The 17,940-nt window shown below is 40.5% G+C and overlaps 1 protein-coding gene across 4 annotated transcripts in view; it reads right to left on the bottom strand.

Annotated features, from left to right (window-relative positions):
• MCC (MCC regulator of Wnt signaling pathway) overlaps positions 1–17,940 on the bottom strand; it is a 523,846-nt gene that overhangs the window by 121,114 nt on the left and 384,792 nt on the right. For all 4 annotated transcript variants that reach the window (XM_077462268.1, XM_077462269.1, XM_077462270.1 and 1 more), the window contains one exon: positions 15,238–15,380. In XM_077462268.1, coding sequence (XP_077318394.1) covers positions 15,238–15,380 — 143 coding nt within the window. The remainder of the gene's footprint in view (positions 1–15,237; positions 15,381–17,940) is intronic.

The following is a 17,940-nucleotide window of genomic DNA, read 5'->3' as shown; positions in this document are numbered from 1 at the left end:
TTCTTTGTGATCACATTCCCTCAGCTGCATAAGGAGTTCAGTGAGCTAGGAGAGAAGAAACAGCAGTTCACTGGTGTTCCCAGCAAATGGCTTGGGGTGGGGGGGGGGGGGGGGGGGGATGGGGTTTCCCAACACCAGGGATTTTATACAAAGAAAGCAATACAAAAAGGACAGGATACTTTTTCATACAAGTACATGGTATTAAATTCTTTAACTACTTACCATCCGGGCCATTTCTGACACTTTGCTCCTACATGTAAAAATCTACTTTTTTGCTAGAAAATTACTTAGAACCACCAATTATTATATATATATATTTTTTTTTTTTTAACAGAGACCCTATAAAATAAGTGGTGTGTGTTGCAATTTATGTCACACTGTATTTGCGTTTATAAAAAAAAAAAAAAAGTTAGCCTAAAGAGGATGTCATGCTAAGAAAATCAATACCCAACATTTCGCGCTTTAAAATTGCATTTGTACGTGGAATGGTGGCAAACTACAGTGCTTAAAATTCTCCATAGCCGATGCTTTAGACACCTTTACAGGTTACCAGTTTTGGGTTGCACAGGAGATCTGGTGCTAGAATTATTGGTCTCGCTCTGATGTTTGCGACAGTACCTCACAAGTGTGGTTCGATTGCCACTTATATATGCGTATGAGAGCAACGTATGCATTCACATTTGCACATAAGCACCGTGGGATGGGGGCACTTTAAAACATTTATTTTTCTTTTTTTTTTTTACAAAAATCTATTTATTTTTTACACTTTTCTTGTACTAACTTTACTGCTATCACAAGGGATGAACATCATCTCTTGTAATAATATGGGTCATCACAGGTCCTCTTTATGATTCGATTGGCTGTTTTCCTGGCCGTTGCTGGCCAGGTAAACAAAGGGGAAGATCCAGAAGTGAAGAACTACTTGTCGCTCCCGGTTTCCAGGGTTACAGAGAGGGGAACGGCATCCCTTACTCTATGTACAGGGAAGCCATCGCTGCCAACCGCATTGCTCCCGGCCTCCGGCAATGGGACTGGAAAGCCTGGGAGAGGCAGTGGGGGACCCCCTTCCGCCACCAGCAGAAGTGATTGAGTGGCTTATTAGCCACTCAGATCACTTCTGTCTTGAAGAGAATTCGCCGGCTGAAAAGATCAATATCAGGATGATGCCTTTAAGTAGGGCTGAAACAACTAATCGATTAATCGACAACTAATAGATTATGAAATTAATCGATTACTATTTTCATAATCGATTAATCGGCCAGTAACAAAATGGGGTTAAAGTTAATGAGTCTGATGATATTTACTACATTGACCCTTTAAAAGTATATCTCTCCTCTAATAGTATATACACTATATCTCCTCTAATAGTTTATACAGTATATCCCCTCTAATAGTATATACAGTATATCTCTCCTCTAATAGTATATAGTCTCTAATAGTATATACAGTATATATCTTCTAATAGTACCAGTATATACAGTATCTCTCTCCTCTAATAGTATATAAAGTGTATATCCCCTCTAATATATATACAGTATATCTCTTCTGTCTGTTATTCTCAGAGTGGATTACATATTTTGCTCCCTAACCATATAGTTGGTTATTTATATTTACTACTGCATAGAGATATTTAAGAATAAATTGCCTTTTTTTTTTAAACTTTACATATTAACTAAATTATACACAACACTTTTTTTTATTTTATTTTTAAGGTTATTAACTGATTAATCAAAACAATCGGCCAACTAATCGATTATGAAAATAATCATTAGTTGCAGCCCTACCTGTAAGTGCAGGCATTATCCTGGTATAACCACCGAAACAGGAGGACATCCATGTACGCCCTCCTGGCGGGAAGTGGTTTAAGCACCTGCCACTTTAACGTGCATTTTTTATGCTTTTTTTTAAGCTTTAATGAAGCTTGATAAATGCCCAGTGTGTGTTGGTCCATTTGTTTGAAAGGGGAAGTGATGTCAAATGGGAAATGAGGAATTTGTCAGATTTGAGGCATTGGTTAGGGTTTAGGGTGGTTGTTTGTGGCGTGGTTGTCTGGTAACTAGGTAGGGGGTTACAACAGTCGGTGAAGAGGAGAGACATTGCTCCCTCACCATCTGTCTACTGCGGTCAGTGATCCGAAAGCATATCGCGCTTCAGACAGCAAAGCAAGTCTAAACCAGGTCATAGACTTCTATGGGGTCTTTGAGATGATGCAAAGCATGATGAAGTGTCAAGGGGTACAACTAATGAAGCAAAGCAAATCAAACTCAGTGTGTGTAGGGCTGTAAGGTAACAATCTTTTTATGTGAGAGCTGCTTTGCATTCAGAGTGCTTTAAAAAAAGTGTGCCCAATGCCATATTTTTAAGCAAATGGAAATGAGGCCTCGAAGTCTTATTTGTTTTATACGAGACCATTATACTGATAACAGTGGGGAATTTGTCAATTCTGCCTCAAAGGACAAGTTCACCTATCAAAATAAAAAATGTTGCAGGTAAAAAAAATGCACATTTATTATTTTTTTTTTTTTTTTTACTGGAGCCTGCAGAGCATTGAACCCACCATCAGCAGGATGCAATGTCAGGCTCCTGCACAGTCTTCCTCTAGCTTTGTGTCCATATCCCCATACAGTTTTCAGTTACAAAGCTAGAGGAAGAATAAATGAACTACAAGTGTGCTGAGCAGCCAGTTCACAGTCCATTCAAACTACAAGTAAGTCTGCCACACAGATCTCTGTGAATTAATGACAAAGCTGTGTGGGAGTAACAGCCACACGGTTTTCAAAAAGTAACAGTGGTAACAGAGTGGGGAGCGCTGGTGGTGGAAGGTGGGTGTATAGGAGCAAGCTGCACCAAAAATATGGGTGTAACATGCTCCTAAAGGTGATCTTATCCTTTAACGCAAGCTAGTACTCTACAGGAGCAACAAGCAAGATTTGAGACAAATATGAACAAGCTTTATAATAGCAGCTTCATTCACAAATTCCCCCATTGCTGCTCTAAAGTTGCACTGCAATAGAATAAAACCTGCCCCTGATAAGGGCTCATGCACACTGCTCGGCCTTATTGTGTGTCTGTTTTGAGTGAAACAGATACACAATCTCACATTATGTGATAAATCTCACAGCAGACCTGTCCAAATCTTGAGTTTAAATTTTTTGCTACCTTCATAATGTCCCTCCTAGATTTTGGGCGGTGGTAAAAATGTGTTAAAAGGGGGCATGTAGTGTTTTAAAGTGGTAATAAAGTCGGCTTGTGATTTTTACCTCCGGATAAGCCTATAATAAGGCCTACCTATAGGAAAAATGAAAATTTCCTAAAAGTTCACAGTTTAGGAGATATTCACACTGGAAGCAGCCGATGACGTCACCGGCGCATGCACTCTTCAGAGCACCGTGGCGAAACCAAGGGCTCCAGCACGCATGTGTGGGAATGATGTCATTGCAGCTCTGGCCGCTCGCATAGCTGGAGTCCACAAACCCAGAAGGAAGATGGAAGCCCTCTCAGTGGTGACAGACCATTTGCTTTGTTTAAATGGAAAGTATTTCATAATGTAATCGTATGCGATTCATACTAGCACATTATGCTATTATTTTGCAGGGGGGGGGGGGGGGTTTGTAGCGGTTTACTACCAAGTCATTGTAAACCATCACCTTGCAAAACAAGCTGTCAAGTTTAAAAAGGAAAGGCAAAAAAATGTGTGCGCGCGCGTGTGTATGTGTATATATATATATGTGTATATATATATATATATATATATATATATATATATATTATACACACACACATACACACACACACACACGCACACACAAAAATCTAAACAAAAAAAACACACACAACCGATATAAAAAAATACATTTTTTGCCCCCCTCACCCCCCCCCCCCCTTTTTTTTTTATAAGAGATCCCGTTTCACACTGTTCTCAGCTGCATAAGAGCTGGGGGAGGAGAAACTGCAGTGCACTGATCCTCCCAGCGAAAGACTGTGCGGGGGGTCAAGATAAGTCTGATCATTGGAGAAGAGCAGGACTAGTTCCCAGAAGAGATACAGAACTGACCAGTGTGTTCTCCTGCTGGCCGTCTTTCCACAACTTGCTTTGCAGTTTCCCCTCTGCGTATTCCTTTGGTTTCCTGAGGACTACATGCCCCATGGTACCCTACTAACAGTAAACAGTATGTTTCCTGTACTGACCCTTCCTCCTGAAACTCTCTCTCAGCACCTCTGTAGTTCAGAAGGCAGGCTCTATAAACATGCGACACAGCAGTGCCTGCTCACAGGAAAAATATTCCAGGACATAAAGGTGTGTGATTCGCCACACAGTGAGTTCACAGACTGCAAGATAAATATCAGGCAGCTAGAAATAATTGCACTTGTGGAATGAATAAATGATTATTAAAGTATATTTGTGGTCAAAAATTACAATGTTCACACATAGGTGAGGTTTTTACCAGGATGTAATGATTCTTGTTAGCCTCCAATAATCAAACAAGAAATTGACAAGAAAAATCAAGGCATCAGATACTTTGAGCCATGCTGAACCTTGTGTTGCCTCTGAACGCTATTACTACTGACCCCCCCCCCCCCTTTTTTTTTTTTTTTTTTTACTTTTGGGGTCTTATCAAGTGAATGGCTTTAAAAAATATGCACCGGGCCCTGGTGGTCTTTGATCTCTTATGTTGTTCAAGTGAACCTCTGCAGGGTTACCTACCACTGCTCAATTAAGCATGCTGCCTCAACTTAGTACCTATCTAAGGCTTATTCTGTTCAATATAAACAAGGCAATCTTTGGATAGGTACTTGATTGAAGCAGACTACTTTCTATGTACAGTGGGCTCTGTACGCTGGGCTGTATACGACGAGATTATACGAGGAGTCTCTAAAAAGTTTGGTAAATGGTCCGATCTCAACGGCAACATGGGCCAGGTGTGTGCGCATGAACATGGCTATCCAGACACGTCGAGAAGCACCACCTAGTGTGGAGAACATGTGATTGTCAGGGTAACCCACTGTGGTCAGTCAGTATGAGAGGTAGGGTCACACTGTAACGAAGCAATGAGTAAACATCAAGTTCTGCTACAAATTGGGGAAAATTTAGATGGGGACGCATGCAATGTTGGTGCAATTGTACGGGACAGAAGCCATAAGCAGAAAATGTATTTACAACCGGTTCAAATGCTTTTGCGATGGGAAGGAAACAGACTGAGCCACGTTTGGATTGGCCGTCGACAAGCAGAACCCCAGACTTGATCACGTAAATGCGACAAATACTGAAAGGAGATTGTCAACTGACTCTACGATTGATGGTGGAGGAATTAGGCATCCTCAAGGACACGGTGCATACCATCATCCGTGAAGATTTGGGTAAGTGGAAGATCTGGTCCTGGTTTGTTCTGCACAAGCTGACACACGAACAGAAAGCAGAACGGATGGAAACCTCTGGAGAATTGGTTTCAGGATCCATGCTTTCTATGAACCAGCGTTAAAGGTGACGAGACCCAGTTTTACAAGTTCGATCTGTAATCAAAGTGGCTATCGACAGAATGGCGTCACATGCCTGGCGAAAGGGTCCTGCATGGATCTGAAACATTGTACTTTGTGATGTGATCTTTCTGCAGTAAAAACCTTTAGATGATAACTGAAGATTCCTGGTGTGCTGGCGAATATGTGCATGCACTCCCCTGATCTGCCGCCTGTGGACTTCTTTCTATTTCCCAGCATGAAGAGGGTCATGAACGTATGAGACGAGAATCCAAGAATGTGCGACAGCGGTTCTGCAATCAATTCCTAAAGAGGCCTTTGCTGACAGCTTTCAGAAGCTTTATGAACATTGCCTAAAGTGTGTTGTGAAGGATGGCAATTTTTAAGGCCAATAAAAGGTAATGTATTTATATCTTCTGTTTTGTTTGTTTTCTGATAACATTCACCAAACTTTTTAGACACACCTCACATACTCCTGACCTCTGCACTCTACCTGGTGTAATTGTACAACAGTCACTGTCTGTCTTAATGGAGTTCTTCAAGGCAGTCTGTGCAGAATCTTTTCTAAAAAAATAAAAAACAAATTAAACACTTCTATTACATATGCTTTTCTGCACAGAGTTTCGTTTGTGGCAGTATGACTCTTAAGCCTGATACACACGATTGGATTTTCTGACCGGAAATGTGTGCTGACAGGCTGTTGGCAGAAAATCCGACAATTGTTGTTGGACTTTACGCCAACAAGTGTTGGCTAGTAGGTTTTCAAATTTCCCACACAAATATGTTTTGTCGGCTTTTCCGAGTGTGTGTACACAAGTCCATCGGACAAAAGTCCAAAGTACAAACACGCATGCTCGGAAGCAAGGACGAGCCGGAAGTGGGCGGTCTTGTAACCTAGCGTTTGTAATGGAGAACTAACATCTGTGACGTGGCAAATTATGAAATCTCGAAATGCAGCACATACTCTTCTTCTTTAATGGGATAATAATGAAGCTGCTTTGCTGGTGATACTGATTACAAATTTTCAAAGGCTTTTTTTTCTAGTGATAAAGATTATTATGCTTTTTTTTTTCTTTATTTGGGCAAGTTACCACAACACCATTATCCCGTAGTTTTTAAGATACAACTATATTGGTGTCCCTTGTTAATTTTACATTGTATTTTTTAAAATATACCGTAACTGCCTACTCCCAAAATGTCATTTGAAGTAAAACACATAGCCAAGTATTATTCTACACAATTTTTTATATTGTGCATTAATAAAAGAAAACAAATTAAATTAGACATGCTATCTGCCAATAGAACTTAACCAAAAAGTGCATTCTATGCATCCAAAAATATAGAACATATACCAAATCAAATCATTACTCAACCAAAAAAATAATGTCAAAAGCAATAACTCCAATAATAAAGAACACGTTAATCGCCTCCAACATATCTGGTTGATGAACAGCCATTCTAAAACAAACTGAAAAGCGCGAAAAGAAAAGCGCGAAAAGAAAAGCATGAATCAACACTCACCAAACTTCTACACAATTAGCAGAAGCAGCCCAAAGGGCGACGCTAAAGAGCTGAAAAACAAAGTAGCAAGTCACTACATTTGTATTTGCTGGCCAATTGTGTGGCCGTGTGTATGCAAGACAAGTTTTGCCCAATGCCCTTCGGACAATATTCTGCGGTTTTGTTGGCCAACAATCCGATCGTGTGTACGAGGCTTTACTCTTAACACTGTTCACGCAATTTTGCTACACCCACAAATAATTGTGACCTGGGAAAAGCATGTGGGCCGCTCAGGCTCCATAGAGAGGGGTATGTAGACAGCTCATACACAGTTGCTACTAGAGTGCCAACAGGGGATAGAGCCCTTCCTGGCTCCTGCAAAGATTCAAGGAAGGAAGGGTGTGACCCCTAGAAGTAGCACATTATTGGTGTCCTACTGCAATGAATGGAGTGGCGACCTCAGCCTGGACTCCGACCAGGACCCACCCCGAACACGTTTCACTCTGCCACCCTGGAGCTTAGTCATGAGGATAACCCATGACTAAGCTCCAGGGGTGGATTAAAGCGCATTGGGGGTGTGGTCTGCTCTGAGTCCAGGCTGAGGTCGTCACTCCATTAATTGCAGTAGGACACCATAGATGTGTGACTTCTAGGGTTTACCCTTCATTCCTTGAACCACAATTGTGCCGCTCTGCATGTACATCACCTATTTATTCACTTCTTCCTTCTTAAGGCGGACACATTCTCTCTCACCCGAGGGAAAAAAATATCTGCAGCCCCGTTTCATACCTCAGACAGTAATGCAACAGCTTCCTAATGAACAGATATTGTGCATATGGACTCAAGCAAAAAAAATGGCTACAACCTCTCTATGAAGGAGTTAAGGCAACATTTCAAAAGGCAAAAAAATTGGCTTCAGGAAATAACTAAACCACCAAAAGGATCGGAATAAAAAAATAAAAATACATTTAAAATGTAATTAATGAAGGAATTGTTAGGAAAAAGCACCATAATACATCAGGAATCAGAACCAGCTTTGTGTTTATTCTGGAGGGGATATAAAAACCTACCAGGACAGAATTTTGGCTCTTGGGCCTTGTATAAAGTGACAAACAGTTCAATATGTGATTCAAACATAAAAAGGATTAACATGTGCTTGAGCTACTCTTTACATTAAGCTAAAAATATAAAATCTCCAAACACAATAGAAAAAGCTCTGCATCTGGTTTAAAAAAAAGCCACTAGCTTGTGCCAAAAACCACAATAATCGTATTTGTTAATGTCAGCAAGTGACAAAACTATTTTGGAAAATTTAGCAGAAACACATGCTTGAGCCATGGGAAAATGACTTGCCTAAACACAAATTCCCTTAACACTTTCGAAGTGTAAAAATCTTGCTTGGTTTATTCTAGGACACTTTCAGGATTTTTAACACTCTAATATGCCAGTTTTTAAAACATTGATATGGTTTAACCACTTAACAACCGGCCCATAGCCGAATGACGGCGACAGGGCGGTTGTTTAACTCTGGGAGGCCGTCATATGACGGCCTCCCAGAATTCCGCTCTTGCGCGCCCCCTGGGGCACGTACTTGAGAGCATCCATGACTGCCGGGTCCACGGGATCTCATCGCGGCCGTTTACCACGTGATCGCTCCGTCAAATGACGGAGTGATCACTTGTAAACAAACTCTCTGTACCGATCGGAACAGCGCAGGGGGAAGAGAGCGGTGTCAGCAGCACTGTGGGCTGCATCTGCAGTGCCCACATCGCTGCTCACCAAAATTTAACCCCTCAATTCCCCACCAATACTCTGCAGTACAACTTCCCGCCAATACTCTGCAGTACAACTCCCCACCAATACTCTGCAGTACCCTGCCATAAATTGCCATACTCGGAGATACCCAGCCATAGACTTCCCCCTCTCCCCTCCCGTCACTCTCCGGTGCTTCTACCGACTCGCCAATACGATCAAAGCCAGAATCTTTTTTTTATATATTTTTTTTTTTTTTTAATTTCAGGCTTCCCAGCCTAGAGGTGAGATGTGGGGTCTTATTGACCCCATATCTCACTGTAAAGAGGACCTGTCATGACATATTCCTATTACAAGGGATGTTTACATTCCTTGTAATAGGAATAAAAGTGATCAAAAAATTTATTTTTGGGGAAAAAAAATGTCAAACTAAAATAAAGTAAAATGAACAATAAGACATTTTTTTTTTTTTAAAGCGCCCTTGTCCCCATGTGCTCGCATACAGAAGCGAACACATAAGCAAGTCCTGTCACATACGAAAACTGTGTTCAAACCACACATGTGAGGTATCGCTGCGAACGTTAGAGCGAGAGCAATAATTCTAGCCCTAGACCTCCTCTGTAACTTAAAACATGTAACCAGTAAAAATTTTTTTAAAGCATCGCCTATGGGGATATTTAAGTAGCGACGTCTGGCGCCATTCCACGAGCATGTGCAATTTTCAAAAGTGACATGTTAGGTATCTATTTACTCGGCGTAACTTCATCTTTTCACATTATGCAAAAATTGGGCTAACTTTACTGTGTTTTTTTTTTTAAGCACAAAATTGTTTTTTTTTCCAAAAAAAAAGCATTTGAAAAATTGCTGCGCAAATACCGTGCGAGATAAAAAGTTGCAATGACCACTATTGTATTCTCCAGGGTGTTTGCTAAAAAAAAAAAAAAAAACATATATAATGTTTTGGGATTCTATGTAATTTTCTAGCAAATAAATTATGATTTTTTACATGTAGGAGAGAAATGTCAGAATTGTCCTGGATGCTCCAGAACGCCTGATGGCGCTCCCTGCATGTTGGGCCTCTGTATGTGGCCACACTGTGTAAAAGTCTCACACATGTGGTATCGCCGTACTCGGGAGTAATAGCAGAATGTGTTTTGGGGTGTAATTTGTGGTATGCATATGCTGTGTGAGAAATAAACTGACAATATGACAATTTTGTGAAAAAAAAAAGTTAAAAAAAATCTTGATTTTGCAAAGAATTGTGGGAAAAAGTTACAACTTCAAAAAACTCATCATGCCTCTTACTAAATACCTTGGAATGGAATTTGTACTTTTCTGGCATGTTAGGGTCTCAAGAATTGAAATAGGCCGTCAGTACTTCAGGTGTGATCAATTTTCAGATATTGGCACCATAGCTTGTGGACTCTAAAACTTTCACAAAGACCAAAAATATCCACCAATTTGTACTTATTTTTACCAAAGATATGTAGTGGTATAAATTTTGGCCAAAATTTATGAAGAAAAATTACTAATCTGCTAAATTTTATAACAGAAACGAAGAAAAAAATATTTTTTTATTTTTTTTTTTTTACAGAATTTTCGGTCTTTTTTCTTTTATAGCACAACAAATAAAAAACCGAGCGGTGATTAAATACCACCAAAAGAAAGCTCTATTTGTGTGAAAAAAAGGACAAAAATTTCATATAAGTCCAGCGTTGCGTGTCTGAGTAATTGTCATTCAAAATGTGAGAGCACCGAAAGCTGAAAATTGGTCTGGTTATTAAGGGTGTTTAAGTGCCAAGTGGTTAATTGGCGCGAATGCTGCAAAAAATGTATAAAAAAAATTAAAAACTAAAGCCCATTTGCAAAGTGCAGTCTTATATATTTGCGTTCCGATTTGCTTACTTTGGGATTCAAAAGCAAAGCTTCAATTATTCATATGAATAGGGAACAAAAAGTATAGAGAGAGGAAGAAAAGAAGAAATCACATGAATGACCAGTCATATCACAGGGCTCTGATCATATCTGCAAAACATTTTAAAGGACACCAAAGATTTCACCCATGATCTGAATGTTATGAATGACACAATGACAAATTGTGCAGTGTGGATTAATTACTGAATTGTCCAGCAGATAGCAGGTATGCCATTTCAATTATAAGCTGACCCCTACATAACTGGGCATATTCTACATTATTGGCTATTTAGCAGTAGGTGCTATTTGGAACAAACGTGAGCATGTGCTGAAAAGGAGACAGCAGAATAAACATGTGCTGAGGAAAAGACCTGACATAGTTGCCTATACTTTACATGGCCATGTTCACTTGCACAGAAATGCACGCAAGCTCACCAACGTTTACACTGGCACACATTCAAGCACATCTGCAGGCAGATCAGGTGCCAAACTCCCTTTATAAGTACAGTGGTTGCACTCAGACTTTGCTGGATGATCTTCAGCTACCAGTACTCCTGGGTTTCTTGTATTCCTTGGATTGCCTGTTACCAACCTGGCTTGCCTCTGGACTTCCCTGCTGCCTGATCCTTTGTTTTGACTCAAACTTGCTCTGCTTTTCTTGTTCTGCCATGCATAACTGACTTGCTCTTGACTATTCTTCTGGTTGCTCCATTGGATCTGTGTGTATGACCTTGGCTTTGTTCTTGAGCACGCTCTTGTCTACTCCTTGGCTTGCTTTCCTTGTATGAGTTTGGCTACCATCTTGACTACGCTTCAGTCTGGTCCTATCAGACTGATCCTGCTGCTTTCCTCGGGTGCCACCTTGCCTGTGACTGCTACCCTAGTTCTGTTACCTCTCCAGGGACAACACTGATCGTGCCATCTTTCTTGACAGACCAGCTGACAGTTATCCCGTTCCTCTGTGCTGCAAGCCACTTCCAGCAGATCTACCTGAATGGCACCCATGCTACTTTGAGCCTAGCACTCCCTGTTTTCACCTTCTGGGGTGCTTGACATTTAGCCGCAAGGGAAGCCCTCATTAAATTGGCCTCAGGCCAGGTATGTGACACCATAAGACGAGCCAACCAACCAATTTTGCATAAATCATTGATACAACTTAACTAGAGTGAAATCAAATCATTAAATGCATTTTTACATACAAGTAAAAGTACTTGAATCTCTTAGGATAGAGGTCTCCTATATTCCTCGGGTACAACACCACTCAAAAAAGGGAAAGCCATAACTAACTGCCCTACTGCATTGTGCAGCATGTCTATCCAACACTGATAAAAGGAGAGAGCATAGTGATGACCTAACCATTGTCCTATTGATACTTCAAAGTCTAATCAATCATGGAGTGAGCCAAGTCCGAAATCAGGCTGCATTGCTTGACTGCAGGCGCAGGGAGAATAGGGCTTTCTATATTTCAACTGTGGAGACACCGGCATGCCTAGAGTTTCACTTTATAGTGGAATTATGTATAGAATATTTTTTACCTATACAGAAAAGGCTTAAAACCTGTTGGATTTTTTTATACTGTCCCCAATGAGAGATTTCCCTTCATGTGTGTACCACACAATGAGACCCCTTTCACACCGGGGCGATTTTCAGGTGCCTTAGCGTTAAAAAAAAGTGCCTGAAAGAAGCCGCAACTGCAATCACAATGTGAAAGCCCAAGTGCTTTCACACTGGGGCGTTGTTCATGTGCTTTAGATTTCAAAAAAGCGCCTGTCAAGCGCCTGAAAGAAGCCGCAACTGCAATCCCAATGTGAAAGCCAGAGTGCTTTCACACTGGGGCGCTGCACTGGCAGGGCGTCAAAAAAAGTCTTGCATCGCTTTTGGAGCAGTGAATACACCGCTCCTAAAGTGTCCCTTCCCATTGAAATCAATGGGAAGCGCCTGCAAAAAGACTAAAGAGTGCCTGCAAAGCGCTTTTTGGCAGTGGCGCTTTGTGGGCGCTTTTAACCCTTTATTTGGCCACTAGCAGGGGTTAAAAGCGCCCCACTAGTAGTGTAGGAGAGGGTGGGACTCTGGGGGGGGGGGGATGGGAAGGAGCACGGGATGGTGTAAGGTGGACTCTGTGAAAGGCGGAGGGTGGGTTCATATAATATCGGAGGGGAGGGGGAGTGGAGGCAAAATATTGAACCCCACCTCAGACACAATAAGACTTTTGAGATGGTCAGGGTTTCCGGGCCTATCAACAAGTCTAAGGCTGGACTGGGGCCAGGGGGGGGGCAGGGGGAGGGGGGTTGGGGAGGAGGGTTGGGTTTGGGGGGGGGGGGTTGGGGGAGGGGAGGGGGGAGGGAAGGGGAATGTCAGTAGAGAGAACTCCCGGAATAGATAAGAAAAATTAGGTCTGGTTAGAAAGTTTAGAGAATAAAAACAATGGCTATTAATTGTATAACCTATAATGTGAAAAAGTTAAATTTACCAAATAAGAGGTTAAAAATTCTGAGAGAACTAAAACATTATGAGGCGGAGGTGATATTCTTTCAAGAAACACACATATCCCACGATTCAAAGATTAGGCTCTACTCCAAAGACTATCCGAGTTGGTATTATGGAGATACAATAACAAATAGGGGGAGGGGTGTAGCAATAGTATTCGCAAAGAATATTCACTTTGTCCTAGAGGATAGAGAGACGGACCTAGAGGGAAGATATCTTTCTAAAGGTAAAATTGGGAAATATGAGATGTACATTAGCTAATATATATTCACCGAATAAAAATCCAATAAAATATCTAATGGGAATCCTAGCAAGGCTACAGGAATTTAAGGAGGGCCATGTAATTAAAAAAAAGAAAAAAAAAAAAGCGCCCCACTAGCGCTCAAAAAACGCTGGTAAAGCGCCGCTAGTTTTTGGGCACTGGCAGTGTGAAAGGGCTCTTAAAGCACTTGGGTTTCACATTGGGATTGTAGATGAGGCTTCTTTCAAGAGCTTTACAGACGCTTTTTTTAACAATCAAGTGCCTGAAAAAACGTCTGAAAAACACCCCAGTGTGAAAGGGGTCTGAATCATCAAAATCTGTAATATCCAGATTCTTACTTCCAAGCTACGTTTCAATATCTTGCAGGGGTGTGATTATATCAGTAGAAAGACATATACACAGATTGCTCTGCACACCCCCATGGTAGCTCAAGCCATCTGGGCTCTGTGCAGTGTCATAGAATATACAGGTACAGCTCAAAAAAGTTGAATATCATCAAAAAGTTAATTTCAGTAATTCAATTCAAAAAGTGAAACTCCTATTATACAGATTACACATAGGAAATTAATCTATATAACTTTCCATTAATATGCTTGGATACAGCACTCTTAACAGCCAGCTTCTACAATATTAGAGTCTACAATATTGAACTTCATAATATTCTAATTTTCTGAGACAATGAATTTTGGGTTTTCACTAGCTGTAAGCCAAAATCATCAAAATTACAAGAAATAAATTCTCAGATACCATTATTGGTATTTAGAGACTTCAATAGTGTTGTCGATAGGAGGTGGGACAGATGCCCAGTGCCAAGGTCAATGACTGATGGGCGCCTCTCCCCAGTCTCTCCCCCTTTGGACGACAGGAAGTGGGACTGTATGATATCTGGAGGAAGCTACACCCTGAAGACAATGATTGGTACCCTAAATAGGGTATTGGATATTATCATTCCAGTTGAACCTCTTACATGTATATTAGGTTACTGTGATACCTCTATTTACACTTCCTCTACTGGTAACACTACAAGGCGCGCACTTTTTGTTGCCTGTAGACAGATTGCTCTTAAGTGGACCTCTCCACATCCACCGACTGTGTCTGATTGAGCATACATATTCCCTAAGGAACTCCCTGAATAAGTTTGATGTTTTTTGGTCTGGGTGGCTTCAATCTATGATATTATGTCAACCAATGGGTACTGTGTACTTTGTAATACTGGATATTGTTTTTTTTTTTCTATTCATTTTTTTTGTGTCGTATATACGCCGAGTGAGCGGGGGTTGGTGGGATGGTAGGGTTTGCTGAAGGGGGGTGGTGGGTCTAGGTTTGGTGTGATTTTTATGGTTTTGTCTGTATTGTGTTAATGTTGTTTTTATATAAAATAATAAAAAGGATTTGATTTAAAATGCTTGAACTATAATCACTCTGCATGTAAGGAATCTATATAACCTACGAGTTACATTTTTTGAATTTAATTACGGAAATAAATTAACTTTTTGATATTCTAGTTTTTGAAATGCACCTGTACTGTATAAGTAATACATTTACACATACAATCAAATATTATTTGCCACATTTTATTGGCAAGAAACTCATCAGGCAAGGAGAAATGGCTGATCCACACACATGACAATTGTCAAATCAGGTGTATTATGCTAAAATGCTACATGCTGAAAGAAACACCATCTCTATCCTTTTTAATACAACTCCTAAAAAAGGTTTAATAAATCAAAATATCCAATCCTACAAGAAATTTTTATCAGCTTGACTTTTGTGCTGTCCTAAAATTTACAGGTTATATACTTATATGAATTGCAGGAAGTCTTTGTGACCTTATGTTATTCACTTACCCATATCAACAGTAACCATTGTGGACTGATTCTCTAGCACAGAGACAGAGGCCTGGTCTTGGTCTATACTGCGGGAATCGTCATTGGCTTCAAGCTGGCTGTGACTGTGTTCTGAGCGAAGCTCTGAGTATTCATCTTCCTCCCTGCAAAAGACAAGTACAGACATCATTCCATACCACACATTATGGCTGTGTTAATTTCTGCCTTATGAGTATGCTCAAACTGTGTAAATTCTAAACACTGAGGACCATTTTCACACTGTACACTAACCTATGGATCTGCAAAGCAGATCCATAAGGAACCAATTGTAGAGATAGTAAAACTCTCTATCACATTCTACAAAAATAGACACAGTATGTTGGGGTGAACAGAAGCTTCTACAACAGGGATATGCAATTAGCGGACCTTCAGCTGTTGCAAAACTACAAGTTCCATTATGCCTCTGCGTGTCATGCTTGTGGCTGTCAGAGTCTTGCTATGCCTCATGGGACTTGTAGTTCTGCAACAGCTGGAGGTCTGCTGATTGCATATCCCTGTTCTACAACATGGTCAAAGGTGGATAAATCTGACAGATCATTAATCTAGTGTGAGTTTGGACTGGTAGAATTACAGGTAGGTAAAAAAAAACAGTGTGTAGGCTAAACCTATTTGGGAAGAACCACCTGTAAATAGGGATGCACTGATACCAGTCTTTTTTGACTGAGTAGGAGTACCAATACTTTTACTCAAGTCTGATATCAAGTTTTAGTGTCATGTGACTTTTTTTAGGGCTCCTTCACACCATACTTGCATGAAAACTCATGGAAAAAACACATAGCTTTAACTTGCAGAGACATCAGTTTTCACGTGTGTTTCAGGAAGTTTTTACAGTCCGTTCACATATGTGCAGGCTGACCGCAATGAGATTTAAAAAAAAAAATAAAATAAAAAAAGAGTGCTGTGTGATTTCAGTCTGGTTCAGCGGTGAAAATTCTAATCTCATACACTACAATTCGCATTGGAATTGCGCCTGAATCAGGCTTTGAAATCGCACTGCAAACCAGGACGCACATATGTGAATGGAGTCCGTCAAGGTATTGGTTTTAATATCCAGAGCATTTGCATAAGTAAAAGTTCTTGTGAAAATGCTTAGTAACGGCATCAGTACAACGCTACTTGTAAACCTTTAATTTCTCAGTGGCAAACCAACCATGGATATAGCCAGAATAAAGGCTTTTCACCCTCATTGATATAAGAAGAGGAATCTGGGGGTCAGCTTTACCAGAAGCCCAATATGCTTTTATGTGACATTTATAAAATTCTTAGATGGTCAGTATTTTTACATTAAATTGCTTCCAGTGCGAGGACAATAACTGGCTATGCTAGTCAGACCAATTTCATAGTACGTAATATAACGTAAAACAGCAAACAGGTTTATTCAAAACAAGAATGTAAGCGGGGAAGGAAGCCAGCATCAGTCACATTAAACTGTTCCGTACTTCGCGCCAGAAATTTAAGAACATATCAGAAAATAACAATTCCTATATGTTTAATAAGTTATTAATGTATCCTGGTCTACAAAAACAGTCCATAACCCGGCTATTAAAGGACTAGGCTGTATCATGTAAACCGTTCAGAAAACCAACTAGAAAGCCAGGCACCTCTGTCTGTTGAGAAATGCCGCACAGCTTTTGGCGGTGATAGCATTTTTGCTGTCTAGCTGGTTTTTGGAGGATAAATGGGGTTTTACGTTTAAATGTAATATCTCTTTACTGTATGAGATTTGTAACCTATGCTCTGCAAAGAGCAAAATGTCAACAACCTGCAAAGCAAGCGGTTATCCCAAACCAACAATCTAAGTACAAATCGAGCAATATAACCACGTACGCAATAGATTCCTAAAGGCTGGAACCTCTATGTATCTGTGGAGGAGGGTGTAGGGGATGGAGTTTTTAAGTTCTGTGGCTGTCAGGGGAACCAAGTATTAAACACTTCCTATATGAACACTCTGTGGTCAGTCCAGAAGTACACAAGCTAACAGAAGTATATTAATGGATGTGTCATTTTAGGAAGTGAACAGATTAAAGTTACACAAATAGTGAGAAATTCTTTTTTTTACAGTAGACGAGATGTTTAATGCAGTTAAGCAGTGGATTGCTTTCAGAGGCTTTTAAAAAGCAGGGAGGAGGCCATATCTCACTTGAATGTGTTGCATTCAGTGGTGGTATGGCCCACCTAATACGGCAGTAATTTTTGCTGCCGCATGTGTACACCCCTATCTGGCCACCTTTGCAGCTTAAGGGGGTGGTCAAAAAAGGCTCAACCACCTGTTTTTACTGCCCCCTGTAAATTAGCCCTAGTCACTAAATGACAAATACTAGGGGTGTTTCCCACACAAGGTAGGTTGATTTACCAAAAGGGGTAGGGTACATTCCCTTTTTGAAGTGAATTTTAACTTTGGGTATTCTTTGAAAAGTGAATCTTCAATTAGCAATCATGTGCAATAGGAAATTGAAAAATAGGATTTTTCTGCAGTGTGAATGGATGATTAAAATCAACACAGCTTCTCCTCTTTTACAAAACTAGGTGACATTTTACTTTGCCAATAGCCCAAGTTGGCTTTAAAATTGCCTCATTACCCATACAACGGGCACAGTGGGAGATTCGCCCATCTGAACTGTATAGTATGGGTGTAGGAACCCACAGGTTGAACAAGAAAAATAG

This window comes from Lithobates pipiens, unplaced genomic scaffold, assembly GCF_037356315.1.
Source record: "Lithobates pipiens isolate NorthernLeopardFrog02 unplaced genomic scaffold, aLitPip1_a1.2 Scaffold_3, whole genome shotgun sequence".
Taxonomy (NCBI): domain Eukaryota; kingdom Metazoa; phylum Chordata; class Amphibia; order Anura; family Ranidae; genus Lithobates; species Lithobates pipiens.
Note: the sequence above shows the minus strand (reverse complement) of the source record. Positions and strands in the feature narration are given on the sequence as shown.